This window comes from Zophobas morio, unplaced genomic scaffold (genome assembly GCF_036711695.1).
Source record: "Zophobas morio isolate AGI-343-1 ecotype UQ-CSIRO unplaced genomic scaffold, CSIRO_AGI_Zmor_V1 ptg000012l, whole genome shotgun sequence".
Taxonomy (NCBI): domain Eukaryota; kingdom Metazoa; phylum Arthropoda; class Insecta; order Coleoptera; family Tenebrionidae; genus Zophobas; species Zophobas morio.
This window is the reverse complement of record NW_026972117.1, coordinates 3,622,155-3,646,703: the sequence shown is the minus strand read 5'-3', so window position 1 is coordinate 3,646,703 and position 24,549 is coordinate 3,622,155. Positions and strand designations below refer to the sequence as shown.

General features: G+C 29.5%; 1 protein-coding gene across 3 annotated transcripts in view; it reads left to right on the top strand.

The window, feature by feature from the left end:
* The window catches only part of LOC135127669 (mitogen-activated protein kinase kinase kinase 13-like), an 85,061-nt gene that overhangs the window by 14,721 nt on the left and 45,791 nt on the right, over positions 1-24,549 (top strand). For 2 of the 3 annotated variants that reach the window (XM_064054201.1, XM_064054202.1), the window contains exon 2: positions 4,738-4,896. In XM_064054201.1, coding sequence (XP_063910271.1) covers positions 4,742-4,896 — 155 coding nt within the window. In that variant the 5' untranslated portion in view covers positions 4,738-4,741. Of the gene's footprint in view, positions 1-4,737; positions 4,897-11,241; positions 11,393-24,549 lie in introns of those variants that run through there. The other variant, XM_064054204.1, reaches the window with a different exon arrangement.

The window sequence follows — 24,549 nt, the reverse complement described above, 5'->3', positions numbered from 1 at the left end:
AACTGAGATAATCAAAATTTAAAACATCAACTATTATAAAACAGACACATTGCAAAAGTAAAACATTTTTAAAATTATTATACATTAAAATGAAAAAAGAAACAGAAAAATCTAAAAATTGCAAATCGAAAATTTGAAGAAACGAAGAATTGAAAACATAAAAAAGAAAAACAAAAACCGAAACGAAAAATTGCAAAATCTAGAATTTGAAGGGACAAAAAAATGAAAAATTTAAAAATTGCGACTCGAACAATTGAAGAAACGAAACACTGAGAAAATCGAAATTTAAAACACAAAAAATTATGAAATTGAAAAATTGAAAAAATAAAGAAAACAAAAACCGAACCGAGAAATTGCAAGTCGAAAAATTAAAAATTGAAAAACTAAAGATCGGAAAAAATTGAAAAATCGCAAAACTGAAAAATCGAAAACGTGGAAAATCGAAGAATTGAAGAAACGAAAAATTGAAACATTGAAAAATTAAAAATCGAGAATATTAAAAATCGAAAAAATCAATGAATCGTCAAAATTGTAAAGCGAAAAAACTGTAACATCGAAAAATCATATAAAAATTGAAAAATTAAATATGTATTGAGAAATTGAAAAATTAAAAATTGAAAAATCGATTAAATCAAAAATTTTTAAAATACAATAATTGAAAAATCCAAACAATCCTAAAATTGTAAAATTTGAAAAAGTGAAACATTTTGAAAATTATTATATACATATATTTAAATTAAAAATACAAACAAACATCTAAAACTGAAAAAACGAAAAATTAAAAAATCAAAAAGTTGAAAGAAAAAATTGAAAAACCCAAAAATTGAAAAATTTCACATTGAAAAGAAAATATTTTAACAACAGAACATTGAAACACCGAAATATTGAAAAAATAAAGAAAATAAAAATTCGTGAAATTGCAAATCAAAAAATTGCGATATCTAAAAATTGAAACATCCAAAAGTTGGAAAACCGAAAAATTGAAAAATTAAAAGATCGTGAAATTGAAAAAACAGAAAAAAATGAAAAATTACAAATCGAAAAATTGAAGAAACGAAAAATTTAAAACAAAAAAAAAATAAAACAAAAAATCTAAACGAAAAATTGAAGAAACGAAAAACTGAGAAAATCAAAATTTAAAACACCAAAAATTATAAAACAGAAACATTGTAAAATTGACTTAATGAAAAAGTTTTAAATAAATGAAAAATCAAAAGAATTGTAAAATCCTAAAATTAGAAAAAGTAAAACATTTGTAAAATTATTATACATTAAAATGCAAAAAGAAACAGAAAAATCTAAAAATTGCAAATCGAAAATTTGAAGAAACGAAGAATTGAAAACATAAAAAAAAGAAAATAGAAAACCGAAACGAAAAATTGCAAAATCTAGAATTTCAAGGAAAAAAAAATTAAAAATTAAAAAATTGCGAATCCAGCAATTGAAGAAACGAAAAACTGAGAAAATCAAAATTTAAAACACAAAAATTATCAAATTGAAAAATTGAAAAAAAATAAAGAAAACAAAAATCGAACGGAGAAATTGCAAGTCGAAAAATTAAAAATTGAAAAACTAAAGATCGGAAAAAATTGAAAAATAGCAAAACTGAAAAAGCGAAAAATTGTAAAATCGAAAACGTGGAAAATCGAAGAACTGAAAAAACGAAAAATTGAAACATTGAAAAATTCAAAATCGAGAATATTAAAAATCGAAAAAATCAATGAATCGTCAAAATTTGAAGCGAATAAACTGTAATATCGAAAAATCATATAAAAATTGAAAAATTAAATATGTATAGAGAAACTGAAAAATTAAAAATTGAAAAATCGATTAAATCAAAAATTTTTAAAATACGATAATCGAAAAATCCAAACAATTCTAAAATTGTAAAATTTGAACAAGTGTAACATTTTAAAAATTATTATATACATATATTTAAATTAAAAATAGAAACAGAAACATCTATAACTGAAAAAACGAAAAATTAAAAAATCAAAAAGTTAAAAGAAAAATTGAAAAACCCAAAAATTGAAAAAATTGACATTGAAAAGAAAAAATTATAACAACAGAACATTGAAACACCGAAATATTGAAAAAATAAATAAAATGAAAACCGAAACGAAAAATTGAAAAATCATAAAATTGAAACATTAAAACTCGTGAAATTGCAAATAAAAAAATTGAAACATGCAAAAGTTGGAAAATTGAAAAATTAAAACATCGTGAAATTGAAAAAACAAAAAAAAATTAAAAATTACAAATCGAAAAATTGAAGAAACGAAAAATTGAAAACACAAAAAAATAAAATAAAAAATCGAAAGGAAAAATTGCAAAATCTAGAATTTGGAGGAATAAAAAATGAAAAATTTAAAAATCGGAAATCGAAAAATTGAAGAAACGAAAAACTGAGAAAATCAAAATTTAAAACACCAAAAATTATAAAACAGAAACATTGCAAAATTGACTAAATGAAAAATCAAAAGAATTCTAAAATCCTAAAATTTGAAAAAGTAAAAATTTTTAAAATATGCATTAAAATGAGAAAAATAGCAGAAAAATCTAAAAATTGCAAATCGAAAATTTGAAGAAACGAACAATTGAAAACATAAAAAAGAAAATAGAAAACTGAAACGAAAAATTGGAAAATCGAAAAATTAAAAAATCGTAAAATCGCAAATTCTAAAAGTTGCAAAATCTAAAAATTGAAACATGGAAAAGTTCGAAACTCAAAAACCTGAAAAATTGTAAAATTTAAACTAGAATGAAATTGAAGCAAAAAATGAAAAATTGAAAATTCGCAAATCGAAAAATTGGAAACAAAGAGAAAAAAAGAAAAAATATATAGAATTTGAACTAACAAAAAAATCAAAAATTGAAAAATCGCGAATCGAAAATTGAGGAAATCAAAATTTAAAACAAAATTATAAAATGTGCCAATCGAAAAATTAAAATTTGAAGAACTGAAGAAACGAAAAATTGAAATATTGAAACACTAAAACTCGAGAAACTTAAAAATCGAAAAAAAAATAATGGATCGAAAAACTGGAAAACCCAAAAATTGTGAAATCGAAAAATTATGGAATCGTCAAAATTCTAAAGCGGAAAAACTGGAGCATTGAAAGATCATATGAAAATTGAAAAATTAAATATCGAGAAATTCAAAAATTAAAAATAGAAAAATTCGAAAATCGACTAATTGATAAAAAGTTTTAAAATTCAATAATTGAAAAATCAAAAGAATTCCAAGAACGTAAAATTCGAAAAAATGAAACATTTTAAAAATCATTATTATTAATTTAATTTGAAAAAAGAAAGAAAAATCTAAAACTGAAAAACTAAAAATTAAAAAATCAAAAAGTTGAAACATCGAAAAATTGAAAAATTTTACATTGAACATTCAAAAAGCGAAATATGAAAAAATAAAGAAAATAAAAAACCGAAACGAAAAATTGAGAAATTACAAACTCGTGAAATTGCAAATCAAAAAAAGATTTGGAAAACCCAAAAACTAAAAAATGAAAAGTTGCAAATCGAAAACGTGAAGAAACGAAAAATTGAGGAAATCAAAATTTAAAACACAAAAACTTATAATATTGGAAAATTGAAAAAAAAATTGAAAACTCGAGAAACTCAGATCGAAAAATTGCAAAATCTAAAAATTGATAAATTTAAAAGTTGGAAAATTGAAAAACTGAAAAATAATCTTACAAAGCCGAAAAATTGAAACATTTTGGAAAAAAAAATCAAAATTATATGGCAACATTTTACGATGTAACTTTGAAATTGCAAAATTGATAGCTCTGGAATTTTCCAAACTTTTTGATTTAATCAGGGAAATGGCAAATTGTTCAGCAAAATAAAAAAAAAATCCTGTTCGTCTATAAAACAAACTTGTTTCAGACAGGGTATTCGTGAAAATATATACTTATTTAAAACATGTAGTACGTTTGTCCTGACTGCGATTACGGTTTAAATGTTTCAGATAATCCTGACATGGAAACTTGAACTTACTGGACATACGGCTTTTATTAAACACTTCCTTTCTGGAATCAGTAGTAACCTTAGCTGCTGATATGTGTTAAACAATGACAATGGAGTTGTATTACTAACAACGCAAAATATACATTAAAAATATTTGAATTTGTAGTAATAGTAAAATTCTTACGATATTTCTCTGTCATATTTTTTTGGTTTTTTGAACTACTTTGACGAGCTTAGAACATGAAAAAAGCTGCAGTTTGTGATCCATAATAATAATAATAATAATAATAATAATATTACTTTGTCATAGAAAAAAGGAAAAAATTGCTATATTTCTTGTAGCCGGTCCCATCACACACCGCTAAATTATTTAACAAACGTGCACGTGTCCACCCCAGCCCTTCACCCTCCGTAAAACCAGCAATATTGCCAAGTCGCCACTCGGCCACCCCTCGCAACATCATCCCCAACTTCCTATCCACCGTCTACACAATCGATCGAATCATAAAATTTCGTAAATGAATGCAGCTTGCCCTTTACATTAACATAGTGCGCCCCTCCGGCGACAACCCCATGTCGTACCTACGCCCGGCGACAGTCCAACCCGACAATGATCATGACCGGTCTTTTTTCGATAATAATTTTATTCTTCTACAAGGTCGGCCGACACCTGCGACGATTTAGATAAACGTAACCGCGATTATTTTTATCGTGGCGAATTTCCCTATCAGTTGTAAATGAAGCTCGCTTTTCCAGATAAATGATGCATACCCCCGTCGGCACCCTGGAGAAGGACGCCGTTCCTCCGCCCTATTCGGCCACCATTCACGACCAGCCCTCCGTTATTGATATGGATGTTGTGTCACGTGTTATCTCGTTGAGGAATAAGGATGAGCGCAATAATTTGACTAACAGGTATGTTCGATGGGGTTTATTTGACTGGAAATTCCAAATTCTGAACAAAACCGAAAACAGAAATTGAAATAAAAATGAAACTATTGTTAAAAAAAATGTTATTAGGAGAAGGTCCACCTGAAGATTTAGGTTGGACTTGTTCTTGTTCCAGGTATCAAAAATGAGGTTTTCGCAGCGTTTTATACTATTGGTTCACTTTTGAAGAGTAAAATTGCTTAGGGCTTGAAGCCATACATTTTTAACTTTGTCAGCTTCATAATTTGGGCTTGTAATCCGCTAATTAAGTAGTTTATGATATGCCCAAGCTGATACTTGGGTTTGGAATTTTGTAATTAAGGTTTGATTAATATAGATATTTTTTAATAATTTTGTCGGTGGCTTGTCAATTTTTACATTGGCGAATTTGGCTCCCATTTTTGGAAATATCCAGGTTTCTCCATTACAATAAAAGTCTATTATTTTCAATCTTAAATGCTTAATCGTCCGTCTGTCTGTCTGTCTGCCTGTCTGTCCGTCTGCCTCTCTCTATCTGTCTACCATCTGTCCGGATTGTTGTGAAATTTTATATTATCAGAAATTACCATTCTATAATTTTGCCGAAAAAATATATTTAAATTTTATAAAATAATATACTCCACCACTTGTGGCTTATGAATACGAAATATGGGTTTTTAGCATTCATATCCAGGTGTTTGTATGAAAAAAAATAATATATAATAACATTTTACAATTTAGTTTTGGAAGCGAAAAACCGATTTTCAAAGGTGATTGAAAATGCTAAAAAATTTAATTGAAAAATTGACGTGTTTGGAAAGTATAAAATAAAAAAGTAATATCAAATATCTAAAAAAACATTAGAGATGTAAATTTCAAGGGGCTAATTCGTAAATTATTGTTTTATTGCTCCACAACAACATTTTCGAAATATTCGGAATTCGGTTTGAAAACCAAATTTTTTCTGGAACATAGATCTCGACGTGCTGATTTGAAAAATATGTAGTTTATGACTCCGTGTTGAGTTTTTACCCAGAAGCATAATCAATTTTTAATAAAGATATATTTGCTTATCCCTTCCAAAAAATTGATGACGCCAACTCAAAATTTTGCCGGATAAATCCTATTTAAAATGTGCAAAATATGACTCAAAAAAATTAATGAATGGGTGAATTTATTTTATTGATTTAACCAGGAACTGCAAAATCTTGGAGATGTTTTAAAGTTATAATTATGGTAAATTTTTTATCAAAATGTATTTGGTCATCCCCCTAAAAAATTGATGACGTCACCTCAAAATATTGCCCAATTTTAAATGTCCACAATATGATAAGTCTATACTTGTGTTTTATTTTTAATATACGTATAATTAATATTTTTTTAATTTACTTATACAGGCTGTCTCAGAAAAATTAATGACTGAGTGCTAAAAAATAAATATCCAATCAGATTTAGGAATTTAACTCATTACTATGGAAATATGCAATTTAACACCTTTGAAATTTACAAATTTTTACAAGCTTAATGGGGGCAAAATCAGTCTTATCTTAGCAAGTAGTAGCCCCGCCCACCCGCCCCCTATTTGCTCAGAAGATATGTGATTTGCCAAAATCAGTCTTTTCTTACCAAATACTAGCCCCGCCCACCCGCCCCCTATTTTCCCGAAGTATATGTGATTTGCCAAAATCAGTCTTTTCTTACAAAGTGCTAGCCCCGCCCACACGCCCCCATTTTATCAAAGGATATGTCATTTGTCAAAATAAGACTTATCTTACCAAGTACTAGCAAGTACTACCCTCTGGGAAAATAAACAGCGGGTGGGCGGGGCTAGTACTTGGTAAGACATGACTGATTTTGGCAAATCACATATCCTCTGAGAAGATAGGGGCGGGTGGGCGGGGCCTAGTACTTGGTAGGATAAGACTGATTTTGGCAAATTACATATCCTATGAGAAAACAGGGGTGGGTGGGTGGGGCCATGTTTTACTTAGTTTTAAATCTTAGATTCTACCACTTGTCAAAATAAGTCAGCGAAATAGGGAAAAGAGGTGGGCGGAGCTGAGTTTAACTTTTATCTAAAGAGCCTTATTAGCAAGCAGTAGCCCCGCCCACCTACCCCCTACTCATTCTAGTGACTTTCCATATTGTTCAGTCTTATCTTAGCAAGTACTAGCTCCGCCCACCCGCCCCCTATTTTCTCAGAGAATATGTGATTTTCCAAAATCAGTCTTATCTTACCAAGTACTAGCCCCGCCCACCCGCCCCCATTTTCTCAAAGGATATGTCATTTGCCAAAATAAGACTTATCTTACCAAATACTAGCAAGTACCACCTTCTGAGAAAATAAAGGGCAGATGGGCGGGGTTAGTACTTGGTAAGACAAGACTGATTTTGACAAATCACATATCCTCTGAGAAAATAGGGGCGGGTGGGCGGGGCCTAGTGCTTTGTAAGATAAGACTGATTTTGGCAGATGACATATCCTATGAGAAAATAGGGGTGGGTGGGTGGGGCCACGTTTTAGTTTGTTTTAAATTTTAGATTCTACCACTTGTCAAAATAGAATTCAACTCTCATTTTACAGTAAATAAAATAAGTTAGCGAAATACGGAAAAGAAGTAGGCGGGGCTGAGTTTAACTTTTATCTAAAGAGCCTTATTAACAAGCAGTAGCCCCGCCCACCTACCCCCTATTCATTCTAGTGACTGTCCATATTGCCCAATCTTATCTTAGCAAGCAGTAGGCCCGCCCACCATCCCTCTATTTTCTTAAAGAGCATATAATTTGCCAAAATTAGTATTATCTTAATTAGTACTTGCTAACAAAGTCGTATTTTGACAAATCACATATCCTCTGAAAAAATAGGGGCGGGTGGGCGGGGCCTTATAATTTGTAAGATAAGACTGATTTTGGCAAATGACATATCCTATGAGAAAACAGGGGTGGGTGGGTGGGGCCACGTTTTACTTAGTTTTAAATCTTAGATTCTACCATTTGTCAAAATAGAATTCAACTCCCATTTTACGGTAAATAAAAGAAGTCAGGGAAATAGGGAAAAGAAGTGGGCGGGGCTGAATTTAATTTTTATCTAAAGAACCTTATTAGCAAGAAGTAGCCCCGCCCACCCGCCCCCTATTCATTCCAGTGACTGTCCATATTGTTCAGTCTTATCTTAGCAAGTACTAGCTCCGCCCACTCCCCCTATTTTCCCAGAGGATGTTATTTGTCAAAATCAGTCTTATCTCAGCAAGTTCTAGCCCCGTCCACCCGCCCCCTATTTTCTCAGAGAATGTGATTTGCCAAAATCAGTCTTTTCTTACCAAGTACTAGCCCCGCCCACCCACCCTCTATTTTCCCAGAGTATATGTGATTTGCCAAAATCAGTCTTATGTCACCAAGTACTAGCCCCGCCCACCCGCCCCCATTTTCTCAAAGGATATATCATTTGCCAAAATAAGATTTATCTTACCAAGTACTAGAGAAAATATAGAGCGGGTGGGCGGGGCTAGTATTTGGTAAGACAAGACTGATTTTGGTAAATAACATATCCTCTGAGAAAATAGGGGCGGGTGGGTGGGTCCCAATACTTGGTAAGATAAGACTGATTTTGGCAAATGACATATCTTCTGAGAAAATAGGGGTGGGTGGGTGGGGCCACTTTTTACTCAGTTTTAAATCTTAGATTCTACCACTTGTCAAAACAGAATTCAACTCCCGTTTTACAGTAAATAAAAGAAGTCAGCGAAATAAGGAAAAGAGGTGGGCGAGGCTGAGTTTAGCTTTTATCTAAAGAACCTTATTAGCAAATAGTAGCCCCGCCCACCTACCCCCTATTCATTCTAGTGAATCTCCGTATTGTTCAGTCTTATCTTAGCAAGTACTAGCCCCGCCCACCCGCCCGCTATTTTCTCAGATATGTGATTTGCCAAAATCAGTCTTATCTTACCAAGTACTAGCCCCGCCCACCCGCCGCCATTTTCTCAAAGGATATGTTATTTTCCAAAATAAGACTTATCTTACCAAGTACTAGCAAGTACTACCCTCTGAGAAAATAAAGAGCGGGTGGGCGGAGCTAGTATTTGGTAAGACAAGACTGATTTTGCAAATCACATATCCTCTGAGAAAATAGGGGCGGGTGGGCGGGGCCTAGTACTTGGTAAAATAAGACTGATTTTGGCAAATGACATATCCTCTGAGAAAATAGGGGTGGGTGGGCATGGCCACTTAGTTTTAAATCTTACATCCTACCACTTGTCAAAATAGAATTCAACTCCCATTTCACAGTAAATGAAATAAGTTAGCGAAATACGGAACAGAGGTGGGTGGGGCTGAGTTTAACTTTTATCTAAAGAGCCTTATTAGGAAGCAGTAGCCCCGCCCACCCTATTCATTCTAATGACTGTCCATATTGTTCAGTCTTATCTTAGCAAGTAGTAGCCCCGCCCATCCTCCCTCTACTTTCTCAAAGAGTATATGATTTGCCAAAATTAGTATTATCTTAATTAGTACTTGCTAACAAAGTCTTATTTTGACAAATGACATATCCTCTGAAAAAATTGGGGGCGGGTGGGCGGGGCTAGTACTTGGTAAAATAAGACAATTTTTGCAAATCACATATCCTCTGATAAAACAGAGGGTGGGTGGGCGGGGCTAGTACTTGGTAAGATAAGACTGATTTTGGCAAATCACATATCCTCTGGGAAAATAGGGGGTGGGTGGGCGGCCTAGTATTTGTTAAGATAAAACTGATTTTGCCCCTATTAATCTTGTAAAAACTTGTGAAATTTAATCCCAGAAAATTTTGGGTATACAATACTGTTATTTTTAGTATTACAGTGCACCAATCCAAGTGTCTTTGCAAAAATGTTGATGACGTTATCACAAAATTCTGTAAATTAAAGACTCAACTCAAAAATGCTGGATATATTTTACTATACTTTAGGTGAATTTTTTGATTCTGAAAAGTTTTTAAGAAACTCTGGGCATCTTACTATTTTCATTTTCTGAAAGTTTTAAAGAATTTCGGGGGCTCCGGGTGTTTTGTTTTTGAGAAAGTTTGAGGATTTTCAGCGGATCCTAGTGTCTTGATTTTTAAGAAGTTTGAAAAAATCTCAAGGGTTTTAATGAAATGGTAGTAATTTAAAAAAATGAGGCCGAAAATTACTTCTGGGAGTTGAACTACAAAAAATAGCTTCAATTAATTTTCGAAGTTGGTTGAAAAATTACAAAAAATTTCGTAGGGTAAATTTGCGATTTTTTGTCAAAACATCTACAAAAAATTGTAAGATGTTCATCTGAACGTGCTAATTCGAAAATGTTTTATTGTTCCACGTTCCAGAACAAGATTTTCAAAATATTCGGTTTGAAAACCAAATTTTTAATATTCTTTAAAGTTCACATACGAGTATTTCAACTGTCGATTTTGCAAAAATAGTAGGAATTTTCGAAGAAATGAAAACCAAAATAACTCGTAGGAATTCAATTCTTCAAAAAAATATCTAGCTAATTTTCGAAGGTGGAAAGATGATAAAAAATTTCATAAAGGAGGAGTATAAAAAATTTGAGGGTTTTTAAAAGTAGACAAATTTGTAAAAAATTCTAGGATGTAGATCTCAACGTGCTAATTCGAAATATATAAACATTTTATTGTTCCAGAACAAGATTTTTGAAATATTCAGTATGAAACCAAAAACTCCTAGGTTTTGAAATCATAAAAAAAATGTCAAACTAATTTTTGCAGGTGCTCGAAAATGATCAAAAACTTAATAAGTATTGAAAAATTGGTCCGATTTTAAAATAAATAAAATTCTTGCAATCGAAACGAATATTAATAATAATAAAAACATCTGTACGGATAAATCTTATCAACATTGTTGCAGTGGCAGCATTATCAGTAAATTTCATGAGTTATTTATTATGCATAACTCAGAAGTACCCACCATATTAAGTAGTAGTACTCGAAAATCATCAGAAATTTTTTCAATCGTGATTAAAAATATTTTCACGTTAATTTAATAGTAGACCCTATTTTTGTCGTTATTTTTATCCTGTTAGAAGTGCCAAAGTATGCCAAAATAGTACACCGCTATCGCCCTCTTATCTAAAGTAAACATTTTTTCCAAGATAGGGAAAGCACCCGCACTTGCCCTTTGACCACATGTCCCCCCTCCCCATTTCCATCCCTCAACCCCCCGGCCTTTTCCCGCCCAAACCAACTTTACTAAACCCATAAAACCGCATTCACGCCTCAAACTCCAAAGTCTGCAAAACAAAACCCACACTATCTCCTCCTATCAGCGTCCGAATTTGGACTTGCGCTAAATATCGCCTCTTATCTACGCATAACAACCGATAAGCCCCCAGTTGCAAAACGTTCCCGGCTGTGAAAATGCGCAAAAATGAACTATCCACTGCCGCTATCGCATTTAAAAGAAAAAGTCTTCGAACTCATCTCCAACAGCCCTCTCCCGCTGAAATGGGGTGACACCACGCTGCAGAAATGGTAAATACGCTCATTATTTCTTTGTCGACGCAGCAGCCCAAACCACCACTGTTCACAAATAGATTCGGTGTTGGGCCTTTAATTAGAAGCCCGATAAAATTTATCTCCTCCTTATCTCGTAAATCTGTCAGGTTAATGAATGTGGTGCGATATTTACGACCGCACTAATAGCCGCGACAACTCGGTCACGTGACACTTTCCTGGGTCGAAAAGGTTTAGGGCGAAGTTTGCAACGTGGAGTTGCGAATTTGTTGTGTTTACGGACGTTATCTTGACGCTTTTATCTGCGTAGTTGCTTGTGTTTCCGAGTCAACGTCGTCGGTATATACAGGACTGAGAAAAGAATTCCAGAACTCAAATTTCCATCAAGATTTGTTATAGAAATACAAGGCCAGCTTGATTATTACTTCCCGAGCGTAAGCAAAGGAAGTATTGTAATCGAGCCCGTCGGCCGACTCTCTACTTTTACGTTTTTTCGGTCTTTCATGACCCCTAGAATACCAAGAAATAGGTCTCCCATTTCCGTCTATCTGTCCGTCTGTCTGCCGTCCCGGATTTTTATTAGACAGATAATCTCCGAAAGTACTGGACCGATTGTTGTGAAATTTTGTAATTGTATTAGGAATATCATGTAGATGGTAAAACGCTAACCAAAATTTGTGTAATCATCCCCACCACTAATGCGATGACGTCACTTCAAAATTGTACATAGTAAATGGGCTTTAAATTGTATAAAATAATATAGTCCTAAACATGTAGTTTACGACTCCGAATTGAGTTTTTATCCGAAACGTCCAGATTTTTGGAAAAAAAATTCAAAATTATAAAACAACATTTTGCAATTTAATTTTGAATCTGCTAACCCGAATGTTTTGAAATGTTGCAGATGTTTTACGGCTATAAAGAGCATCATAAATCTTTAGTCAAAAAATATTTGCTTATCCCCTCCAAAAACTTGATGACGTCAGCTCAAAAGTTTGCCGAATAAATCCTATCTAAACTGTACAAAATATGATGAGTCTGTACTTGTGATTTATCACTCCATTCATTTTTTTTGGATTTTCATATACAGAGTGACTCAAAAAAATTAATGAATGCGTAAATTAGATAATAGATTCGATTTCTCGTTTTTTGATTTTTAATTTTCGACTGTTCAATTCTCCGGCTTTTAAATTTTTCGATTTCTCAATTCTTCGATGTCTCAGTTTTGGGAATTTTCTGTTTTGGTCTTTGCAATTTTTCTTCGATTTTTCTATTTTTCCATTTCTCGATTGATTGAATTTTTGATTTCTTAAATTTTAGGTTTTTCGATTTATCGGTTTTTGGTTTTTCAGTTTTTCGATTTTTGAGTGTTTCGTTTTTAAATTTTATGCTTTTCGATACTTTAATTTTTCGATTTTTCAGTTTTACCAATTTTTGGATTTTTTGTTTTTCGATTTTTCAATTTTTCGTTTTTAAATTTTATGTTTTTCGATTCTTCAATTTTTTGATTTTTCAGTTTTACGAATTTTTGGATCTTTTTAATATAAATTTTTCGTTTTTGGACTATTTCGAACTTTAATTTATTCATTTTCCAATTTTTCGAATTTTCATTTTTAAATTTTATATTTTTCGTTTGTTCAATTTTTTGATTTTTCAGTTTTATCAATTTTTGGATTTTTTTTTATTTAAATTTAAAATTTTCGATTTTGGGCTATTTCGATTTATAGATTATTCGTTTTTTACAATTTTTCGACATATCGATTTCTCGATATTTTGATGCTTTGATTTATAGATGTTTCAATTGTTAAAATTCCCAATTTTTCTACATTTCAGTTTTGGGACTTTTCAATTTCTGGACTTTTCAATTGTTCGATTTTAACATTTTTCAGGTTTTTAATTTTTTATTTTAGATTTTTCGTAATATCGATTTATCGTTTTTTGATTTGTCAGTTTTTCGATTATTCAATTTTTCGTTTTTAAATCTGATATTTTTCGGTTCCTCAATTTTTCGATTTTTAGATTAGCCGTTTTTCACAATTTCTCGACTTTTTATAAATATTTCAATTTTCTAATTGCTCGATGTTTCGATTTTTCAATGTTTCAACTTGTCAATTGCTGGATTTTTCAATTTTTCTACATTTTAGTGTTGGGATTTTTCAATTTCTCAGTTTTTCAATTATTCGGTTTTTAAATTTTCCAGGTTTGTGATTTTTCAATTTTACTAGATTTTTCGACTTTACGATTTCTCGATTTTTCAATTCTTCGATATCTCAGTTTTCGATACCTTAGTTTTGGGAATTTTCTGTTTTGGTCTTTGCAATTTTTCTTGGATTTTTCTATTTTTCCATTTCTCGATTGATTGAATTTTTGATTTCTTAAATTTTAGGTTTTTCGATTTATCGTTTTTTTATTTTTCAGTTTTTCGATTTTTGAGTGTTTCGTTTTTAAATTTTATGCTTTTCGATACTTTCATTTTTCGATTTTTCAGTTTTACCAATTTTTGGTTTTTTTGTTTTTCGATTTTTCAATTTTTCGTTTTTAAATTTTATGTTTTCCGATTCTTCAATTTTTTGATTTTTCAGTTTTACCAATTTTTGGATTTTTTTTATGTAAATTTTTCGTTTTTGGGCTATTTCGAACTTCAGTTTATTCATTTTCCAATTTTTCGAATTTTCATTTTTAAATTTTATATTTTTCGTTTGTTCAATTTTTTGATTTTTCAGTTTTATCAATTTTTGTTTTTTTTTTATTTAAATTTAAAATTTTCGAAATTTTTCGACATATCGATTTCTCGATATTTTGATGCTTTGATTTATAGATGTTTCAATTGTTAAAATTCTCAATTTTTCTACATTTCAGTTTTGGGACTTTTCAATTTCTGGACTTTTCAATTATTCGATTTTAACATTTTTCAGGTTTTCAATTTTTTATTTCAGATTTTTCGTAATATCGATTTATCGTTTTTTGATTTGTCAGTTTTTCGATTATTCAATTTTTCGTTTTTAAATCTGATATTTTTCGGTTCCTCAATTTTTCGATTTTGGACTATTTCAATTTTTAGATTATCCGTTTTTCACAATTTTTAGACTTTTTATAAATATTTCAATTTTCTAATTGCTCGATGTTTCGATTTTTCAATGTTTCAACTTGTCAATTGTTGGATTTCTCAATTTTTCTACATTTTAGTGTTGGGATTTTTCAATTTCTCAGTTTTTCAATTATTCGGTTTTTAAAATTTCCAGGTTTGTGATTTTTCAATTTTACTAGATTCTTCGACTTTACGATTTCTCGATTTTTCAATTCTTCGATATCTCAGTTTTCGATACCTTAGTTTTGGGAATTTTCTGTTTTGGTCTTTGCAATTTTTCTTCGATTTTTCTATTTTTCTATTTCTCGATTGATCAATTTTTCGATGTTTGAATTTTGGGATTTTTCAATTTTTGATGTTTAAATTTTTTGATTTCTTAAATTTTAGGTTTTTAGATTTCTCGATTTATCGTTTTTTGATTTTTCAGTTTTTCGATTTTTCGATTTTTTTTTAATGTAAATTTTTCGTTTTTGGGCTATTTCGATCTTTAGTTAATTCATTTTCCAATTTTTCGAATTTTCATTTTTAAATTTTATATTTTTCGTTTGTTCAGTTTTTTGATTTTTCAGTTTTATCAATTTTTGGATTTTTTTAATTCAAATTTAAAATTTTCGATTTTGGGCTATTTCGATTTATAGATTATTCGTTTTTCACAATTTTTCGACATATCGATTTCTCGATATTTTGATGCTTTGATTTAGAGATGTTTCAATTTTCCAATTGCTCGATGTTTCGATTTTTCAATTTTTCAAAATTTTCAATTGTTGGATTTCTCTCAATTTTTCTAAATTTCAGTTTTGGGACTTTTCAATTTCTCGATTTTTCAATTATTCGATTTTTAAATTTTTCAAGTTTTTGATTTTTCAATTTTACTAAATTTTTCGACTTTTCGATTTCTCGATTTTTCAATTCTTCGATATCCCAGTTTTCGATGCTCCAGTTTTGGGAATCTTCTGTTTTGCTTTTTGCAATTTTTCTTCGATTTTTTATTTTTACATTTATTGATTGAACAATTTTTGGAATTTTTCAATTTTTGATTCTTGAATTTTTTGATATTTTAATTTTTTGATTTCTTAAATTTTAGATTTCTCGATTTATCGTTTTCAGATTTTTCAGTTGTTTGATTTCTTAATTTTAGATTCTCCGATTTCTCGTTTTTTGATCTTATATTTTTCGATTGTTCAATTCTTCGGTTATTAAATTTTTCAACTTTTCAATTTTTTGATTTTTTGTAATTTAAATTTTTCAAATTTTAATTTCGATTTTGGGCTGTTTTGATTTCTTGATTTTTAGGTTATTCGATTTTTAAAATTTTTCGATTTCTTGATATTTTGATGCTTTGATTCAGATTGTTAAAATTCTCAACTTTTCTACATTTCAGTTTTGGGACTTTTCAATTTCTGGACTTTTCAATTATTCGATTTTTACATTTTTCAGGTTTTTAATTTTTTATTTTAGATATTTCTTAATATCGATTTATCGTTTTTTGATTTGTCAGTTTTTCGATTATTCAATTTTTCGTTTTTAAATCTGATATTTTTCGGTTCATCAATTTTTCGATTTTTCAGTTTTATCAATTTTTTGATTTTTTTAAATTTAAATTTTTCGTTTTTGGGCTATTTCGATTTTTAGATTGTTCATTTTTCAATTTTTCGACTTTTCATTTTTGAATTTTAAATATTTCGATTCTTCAATTTTTTTGATTTTTCAGTTTTATCAATTTTTGGATTTTTTTTTATTTAAATTTAAATTTTTCGAGCTATTTCGATCTTTAGATTATTCATTTTCCAATTTTTCGACTTCTCAATTTCTCGATCTTTTGATGTTCTAATTTATCGATGTTTAAATTTTCCCAAATGCCCTATGTTTCGATTCAATTGCTGGATTTTTCAGTTTTTCCACATTTCAGTTTTAGGACTTTTCAATTTCTCAGTTATTTGATTTTTAAATTTTTCAGGTTTTTGATTTTTCAATTTTACTGGACTTTTCGATTTCTCGATTTTTCAATTCTTCGACATCAGTTTTGGGAATTTTCTGTTTTGGTTTTTGCAATTTTTCTTCGATTTTTCTATTGTTCTATTTCTCAATTGATCAATCTTACGATGTTTGAATTTTGGGATTTTTCAATTTTTGATATTTAAATTTTTTGATTTCTTAAATTTTAGGTTTTTCGATTTCTCGATTTATCGTTTTTTGATTTTTCAGTTTTTCGATTTTTGAATGTTTCGTTTTTAAATTTTGTTTTTCGATTCTTCAATTTTTCGATTTTCGAGTTTTACTTATTTTTTGATTTTTTGTAATTTCAATTTTTCAAAGTTTAATTTTTCGATTTTGGGCAGTTTTGATTTCTCGATTTTTAGGTTATTCGATTTGAAAAATGTTTCGATTTCTCGATATTTTGATGCTTTGATTTAGATGCTTCAATTGTTAAAATTCTCAATTTTTCTACATTTCAGTTTAGGGACTTTTCAATTTCTGGACTTTTCAATTATTCGATTTTTACATTTTTCAAGTTTTTAATTTTTTATTTTAGATTCTTCTTAATATCGATTTATCGTTTTTTGATTTGTCAGTTTTTCGATTATTCAATTTGTCGTTAAATCTGATATTTTTCGTTTCCTCAATTTTTCGATTTTTCAGTTTTATCAATTTTTTGATTTTTTTTAAATTTAAATTTAAATTTTTCGTTTTTGCGCTATTTCGATTTTTAGATTGTTCATTTTCCAATTTTTCGACTTTTCATTTTTAAATTTTAAATTTTTCGATTCTTCAATTTTTATGATTTTTCAGTTTTATCAATTTTTGGATTTTTTTTTATTTAAATTCAAATTTTTCGAGCTATTTCGATCTTTAGATTATTCATTTTCCAATTTTTCGACTTCTCGATTTCTCGATCTTTTGATGTTTAATTTATCGATGTTTAAATTTTCCCAAATGCTCCATGTTTCGATTCAATTGTTGGATTTCTCAGTTTTTCCACATTTCAGTTTTAGGACTTTTCAATTTCTCAGTTATTCGATTTTTAAATTTTTCAGGTTTTTGATTTTTCAATTTTACTGGACTTTTCGATTTCACGATTTTTCCACTCATAAGTTTTTCGATTTTTCAGTTTTAGCAATTTGTTTTTTTTAATTTAAATTTAAATTTTTCGATTTTGGGCTCCCATTTCCGCCTGTCTGTCCGTCTGTCTGCCGTCCCGGATTTTTATTAGACAGATAATCTCCGAAAGTACTGGACCGATTGTTGTGAAATTTTGTACTTATATTAGGAATATCATGTCGATGGTAAAACGCTAATCAAAATTTGTCTAATCATCCCCACCACTAATGCGATGACGTCACTTCAAAATTGTACATAGTAAATGGGTTTTAAATTGAATTAAAAAAAGCACATGTAGTTTACGACTCCGAATTGAGTTTTTACCCGAAACGTCGAGATTTTTGGGAAAAAATTAAAATTATGAAACATTTTGCAATTTAATTTTGAATCTGGTAACCCGAATGTTTTGAAATGTTGCAGATGTTTTACGGCTATAAAGAGCATCTTAACTCTTTAGTCAAAATATATTTGCTTATCCCCTCCAAAAACTTGATGACGTCAGCTCAAAAGTTTGCCGAATAAATCCTATCTAGTAAATAAACAAAATATGATGATTCTGTACTTGTAATTTATCATTCCATTCATATGTTTTGAATTTGCATATACATTGTGATTCAAAAAAATTAATGACTGAATCAATTTATTTTATTGTTCAAGTCAAGAATTGCAAAAAAAATTTTTAAATTTTCCGATTGTTTAATATTCCAGTGTTTGGTGTTTCTAAATTTCCTAATTTGCTATCAACCGATTTTTTGATTTTTCCACTTTCTGATTCCTCCGTTTTTCGACTATTAGAAGTTTTAATTTTTTAATATTTTGAATTTCTCATTTCTCGATTGCTCAATTTTTCCGTGTTTCGGTGTCTCCACTTCTCAGTTTTCCGATTTTCATATTCTCGATTGTTTGTGGACTTTTGATTTCTGGATTTTTTAATTTTCCCGTATCTCAGTTTTTCAATGTCCCTATGTTGAGATTTTTCAGTTTTCTATTCTCCAATTTTTCGTCGATTTTAAAATTTTTCTGTATCCTAGTTTTAGGATTTTTTAATTTTCGAGTTTTTGGTGTTTCCAAATTTTCGATTTTTCGAGTTTTTCTTTTTCAATTTTGGGATTCTCTCGTTTTCTGATTTTTCGGTCGTCATTTCTTTCCCAAATTTGGAAATTATTCAGGCTGAAAATGACAAAATTTTGGAGACCTCCATATACTTACTTGATTTATTTGTAAAAAATTAACATCGCATTCTTTAATAAAATAATTTAGTATTTATGGGTATTACATAACCAATTAATTATTTATTTGGAAATTTCATTTGGTAGCAATGTTTTTATTGTATGTTTATGAGACCTTTTAGACTGATAAGGAGTCAACGATTTCGAACTTAAGATTAATTTACAGATAGGACGAAACCTTTTTTTCGGTCTGTGTGTTTGTATGTATGTAGACCCATTAAAAACAACTAACATAAACGTGAAGTTCATGAAAATCAATAGTTAAAATTTTCCAATAGTGTGAAACTTGCTGACGAGACCCCGTACAATTTAATATATTCATCCAAACACAATTATGACTAAGGGAGAATGCAACCGATCCACCTGAAGTTCCCCTCCCGACGTACACTCATAGGTACGGTCTCTGAGGGCATTAAACCTATAACACAAGGTTTTTAATGCGTGAAAGATGGCGGTAACACCTGCTCGACTGTCTTAAAAACGAACCGGGAACAGGTAATTGATAACATAACCTTAGCACTTCAATTTTACGGCTTTTTTGCAATTGGTCCTTCAAGAAATGGAAATTTTGCAGAGGACTCGCAACCACAACATCCTCGACTATGTCGAGTGATTATTCTATTTCTATTCGTTTTTACAATGTACATATCGAAGAAAGCGCGGAACTATCTAGACCTTCGGCTGAAGGGAAGGTCGTTTTGGGTTGTTGATAATGATAAGAGCGAAGAAAGCTAAAACGTGAAAAATGCATATGCATTACAACAAAAGTGATTATTTAATGTGGTGTCGGAAGTAGCGATAAAGTGGATTTTTAGTACGCATTTATGCGTTAGCGGAGGGTTTTGTTGGTTGTAAAATGGCGACAGTGTGCGTGGAGGAACAAAAGAATAATTATTGGAACAGGGGTGACTTATCGTTCATCACATCTGAATTTTTTGCCGCCACGCGCTCTATTTAAACTCGTGTGAAAATGAGTTCGGAAATTTTTTTCAGTTTTTCGAATTTTCAATTTTTCGGTTTTTCAATGTTTCAATTTTGAAAGCCTGAATTAACTTCTGGGTCAAAAACTGAAACGACGTCATCAAATTTTCGTTAGACAAAGAGAAGACCACTTTTTCCTATTCTAGGATTTGCGAAACGATAATTTGTGCATATAAATTCGCGTCCAGATGCATTTTGTTTCTGTTGTAATCATAAAATAGAAACCGTGAATTATATAATTCGTATTTAATGTAGCGGCGGCTACACAATGGTCTCATTTACATTAATGTTTCAGAAAGTTTTAGACCGAGGATATCCGTAATCATACAAAACACAACATTCGTTTTCCCACAAGAGCCATTCGTTTCGGCTCGATCAAGAACCTCAACCGCGAACATAATTACCGACTGACCAAATTTCGGAAGCCGATCTCGCGAGGCTCTCCCATAAAATTCCCCGACCTCTTACGCAACACCTGCATGCCAATAACATTGCAATCAGGTGACACATTTTCCTCGGCGGCGGTCAAACAGCATTTTTAACATCGTTTATGTTCATACCGCGATGTTAACTCGGAAAACAGGAACAACACACGTCGTAAAAACGTCAACGTCAAGATAACGAACGTAAACAAAGGAACGAAATTTTCGCCCTAGACCTTTGGGAAAGCGTGTTATCAAGTTGACACATTTCAACTTCTGTAATCGTTGTGAAAAGATGGCTATACATTTTAAGAAAAAAAGGCAAAATATTAGCCCGCCCACCCACCCTGTCCCATTTCGGATGATTTTTTTTATTTGTCGTAAGCCGAGGGGTAGAGCTTCATTGTAAAATCCTTATTTTTTTACGAGAAATTACCATGTGGAATATGTTCGGAAGTAATCGTGTTATACAAAGAAAACTAAATGTATTAATTGAAAAAAAGAAATTGGTCTAAAGAGTCACCCTGTATATGCAAATCCAAAAAATATGAATGGAGTGATAAATCACAAGTACAGACTCAACCATATTTTGTATATTCTAGATAGGATTTATTCGGCAAACTTTTGAGCTGACGTCATCAGTTTTTTGGAAAAGATAACCAAATATATTTTGACTAAAATTTTATTATGCTCTTTATAACCTTAAAACATCTGCAACATTTCAAAGCATTCGGGTTGGCAGACTCAAAATTAAATTGCAAAATGTTTTATAATTTTGATTTTTTTTTCCAAACTCAATTCGAAGTCGTAAACTACATGTGTGATAGATGTAGTGTAATACTAAGAATAAGATTATTGTATTGCCAAATTTTCGGGAAAATGAATTGGGTCGTTTTGAATATTGATTTGTAATAATCGTGGCGTAAATAGCACCCCCGCGCGGGGGGGGGGGCAGACCATAACGTAACCGATATTTTTTTTTAAATGTGCAATTTTTAAAGCAGGGGTTTTCATTGGAATTGAAAATGAGACCAGGTAAATTAATAGCTATTTAACGAACAAGTTTGTTAATAAAAGCGATTAATAATCGAGATATTTTAACGCGCGAGGAACGAGTTTTTATATTTTTTCTTTTTCTCAATTTGAAATTTTTCAGTTTTTGGATTTTTCAATTTTTTTTGTTTTCAATTTTTCATTTCTTCAATTTTTGATTTGCAGGTTTTCTAATTTTCATTTTAGATATGTAATAATAATTATAATTTTTATTAGAGTTGTTCACTTTTTCAATTTTTCGTTTTTGGAATTTTTTAATTTTTCGATCTTTGAATGTTAGTTTTTGGACTTTACGAATATTTTTCGATTAAATTCGTTCTTTGATTCATTAATTTTTTCTCGATTTCTAGTTTTTCAATGTTTCTATTTTTCGTTTCTTCAGTTCTACAATTTTGTCAAATAAATGTTACATAAATTAAAAAAAAGTAACAGTGTACCTATGGTCTATGAATCCGTGTTGAATTTTTATCTTCGACATCGAAATTTTTGTGGAAAAATAAAACAAAATTGAATTACAATTTTTCGATTTCTTGATTTCTCGATTTTTAGTTTACTTAATTTTTTGATATTTCAGTTTTACAATTTTTGCAATTTAAAAAAAAATCCATTTTTACATTTCTTAATTTCTCTATTAATCAATTCTTTGATTTTTCGATTTTTCCTCTTTCCAATTTATCGATTTTTCAGTTTTTCGATTTTTCAAGTTTTCGTTGTTGCAATTTTGGGATTTTTCAATATCTCCAATTTTTTAATTTAAAATTTTTCACTTTTTTGATATATCGATTTCTCGATTTTTAAAATTTCTGATTTTTCGAATTTTGAATATTTTGGTTTATCGTTTAAATATGTATTTCAGTTTTAAATTTTCCGGTTTTTCGATTTCTCCATTTCACGGATCTTTTGATGTCTCAATTTTTTAATTTCGATTTTCGGCTTTTCCATTTTTCAATTTTTTATTTCTTCAAGTTCGATCTCCCGATTTTAACCTTTTCAACGTTTATTGCAATTTTTCGTTTTTTCGATTTTAAAATGTTTTTACTTTTCGTTCTTTTTTTCAAGTCTTCGATTTCTCAATTTTTCAACATTTCAATTTTGGAATGTCTATATTTCTCAGTTTTTTGATATTTTCATTTTTCAACTTTTTAAATTCTGATGTTTCGACTTACCGGAAATCGATTTTTGGGTTTTTCAATTTTTCGACTTTTCAGTTTTGAGATTTTTCAATTTGTCGATTTTTTAGTTTTTCGTTTTTCAAGTTTTCGAATTTTTAAATTTAAAATTTTTCAATTTTTCGATTTTATTTTTTTTACGTTCCGATTTCCCGATTTTACTTTTTTTATGCTTTTCAATCTTTGGTTTTTCTAAATTTTCATTTTTCCATTTCTCAATTTCTCGATTTTTCGACTTTTTGATTTTGTGTTTTTTTTAATGTTAAATTTTTCGTTATTGTAATTTTTCTATTTTTTAAATTTTAGATATTTAGATTTTTCGACATCTTGAATTCTCGATCTTTTTTCTGTCTGAATTCCTCGGTTTGTCGATTTTCCAAAATTTCGAGTTTTCTATCTTTCGACTTTTCAGTTTTGAAAATTTTCGATTTCTCGATTTTTCAGTTTTTGATTTTCCAACTTGTAGATGTTTCAAATTTTAGAGTTTGCAAATTTCACGAGTTTTCAGTTTTTAATTTCGTCAATTTTTCGATTTGCAATTTTTCGTGTGGGTTTTTAGTTTTCTTTATTTTTTCAATTTTCCGTTTTTTTAATTTTTCATTTGCAGTTTTTCTAGTTTTCATTTTAATTATGTAACACTCGTAATAATTATAATTTTTAAAGTTGTTCACTTTTTCAGTTTTTCGTTTTTGGAATTTTTCAATTTTTCGGTGTTTGAATGTCACAGTTTTTGGACTTTACAATTTTCAAGATTCTATAATTTTTCGATTTTACAATTTTTGGATTTTCCAATTTTTCAATTCGAATGGTTTTTCTTCTTTCCCATTCTTCGATTCATTAATTTTTTTTAGATTTTTAAGTTTCTCGGTTTTTAGTTTTTCATTGTTTCAATTTTTCATTTTATCGAGTTTTTAATTTTTCGAATATACAAAATCAAAAAATTGTAAAACTGAAAAAGTACAAAATGAAAGCTTCGAAATATAAAAAAATTGGAAATCAAGAACTTCAAAAATCAAAGATTGAAAATGTAAAAAATTGAATAACCAAAAAATTATAAAATCCAAAGAAACATTGAAAAAATAAAGGTAATGGAAAAATGAAAAATTGTGATATAAAATCAAGAAAATGAAAATACAAAATCAAACGTTCAAAATCGAAAAACTGAAAAATCAAAAAACGATAAATCGAGAAATCGAAAAACCTAAAATTTAAGAAATCAAAAAATTTAAATATCAAAAATTGAGAAATCCCAAAATTCAAACATCGAAAAATTGATCGATCGAGAAATGGAAAAATAGAAAAATCGAAGAAAAGTTGCAAAGACCAAAACAGAAAATTCCCAAAACCAAGGTATCGAAAATTGAGATATCGAAGAATTGAAAAATCGAGAAATCGTAAAGTCGAAAAATCTAGTAAAATTGAAAAATCACAAACCTGTAAAATTTAAAAATCGAATAATTGAGAAACTGAGAAATAGAACAATCCCAACACTAAAATGTAGAAAAATTGAGAAATCCAATTGACAAGTTGAAACATTGAAAAATCGAAACATCGAGCAATTAGAAAATTGAAATATTTATAAAAAGTCGAAAAATTGTGAAAAACGGATAATCTAAAAATCGAAATAGCCCAAAATCGAAAAATTTCTATCTCTATCCAAAAATTGATAAAACTGAAAAATGGAAAAATTGAAGATTCGAGAAATATGCAATTTAAAAACGAAAAACTGAAAAATTGAGAAATCGAAAAGTCTAAAATTGAAGAAATCAAAAAATTAAAATATCAAAAAATTCTAGAACCAAAAAATTGAAAATTTCCAAAATTCAAACATCGAAAAATTGAAAATAAATTGCAAAAACCAAAACAGAAAATTCCCAAAACTGGGACATCGAAGAATTGAAAAATCGAAAAATTTAAAAGCCGGAGAATTGAACAATCGAAAATTAAAAATCAAAAAACGAAAAATCGAATCTAAAATTTAAGAAATTAAACAATTAAAATATCAAAAAATTCTATTTTCTGCATCTTTACGTTTTTTAAATTTGTGGAAATGTAAATGTTTGGAAATAAGGCGAATATTTTTTGAAAACTAAGAAAGTACTATAATAGGGTTCAACAGGTGAACGGCTAATTT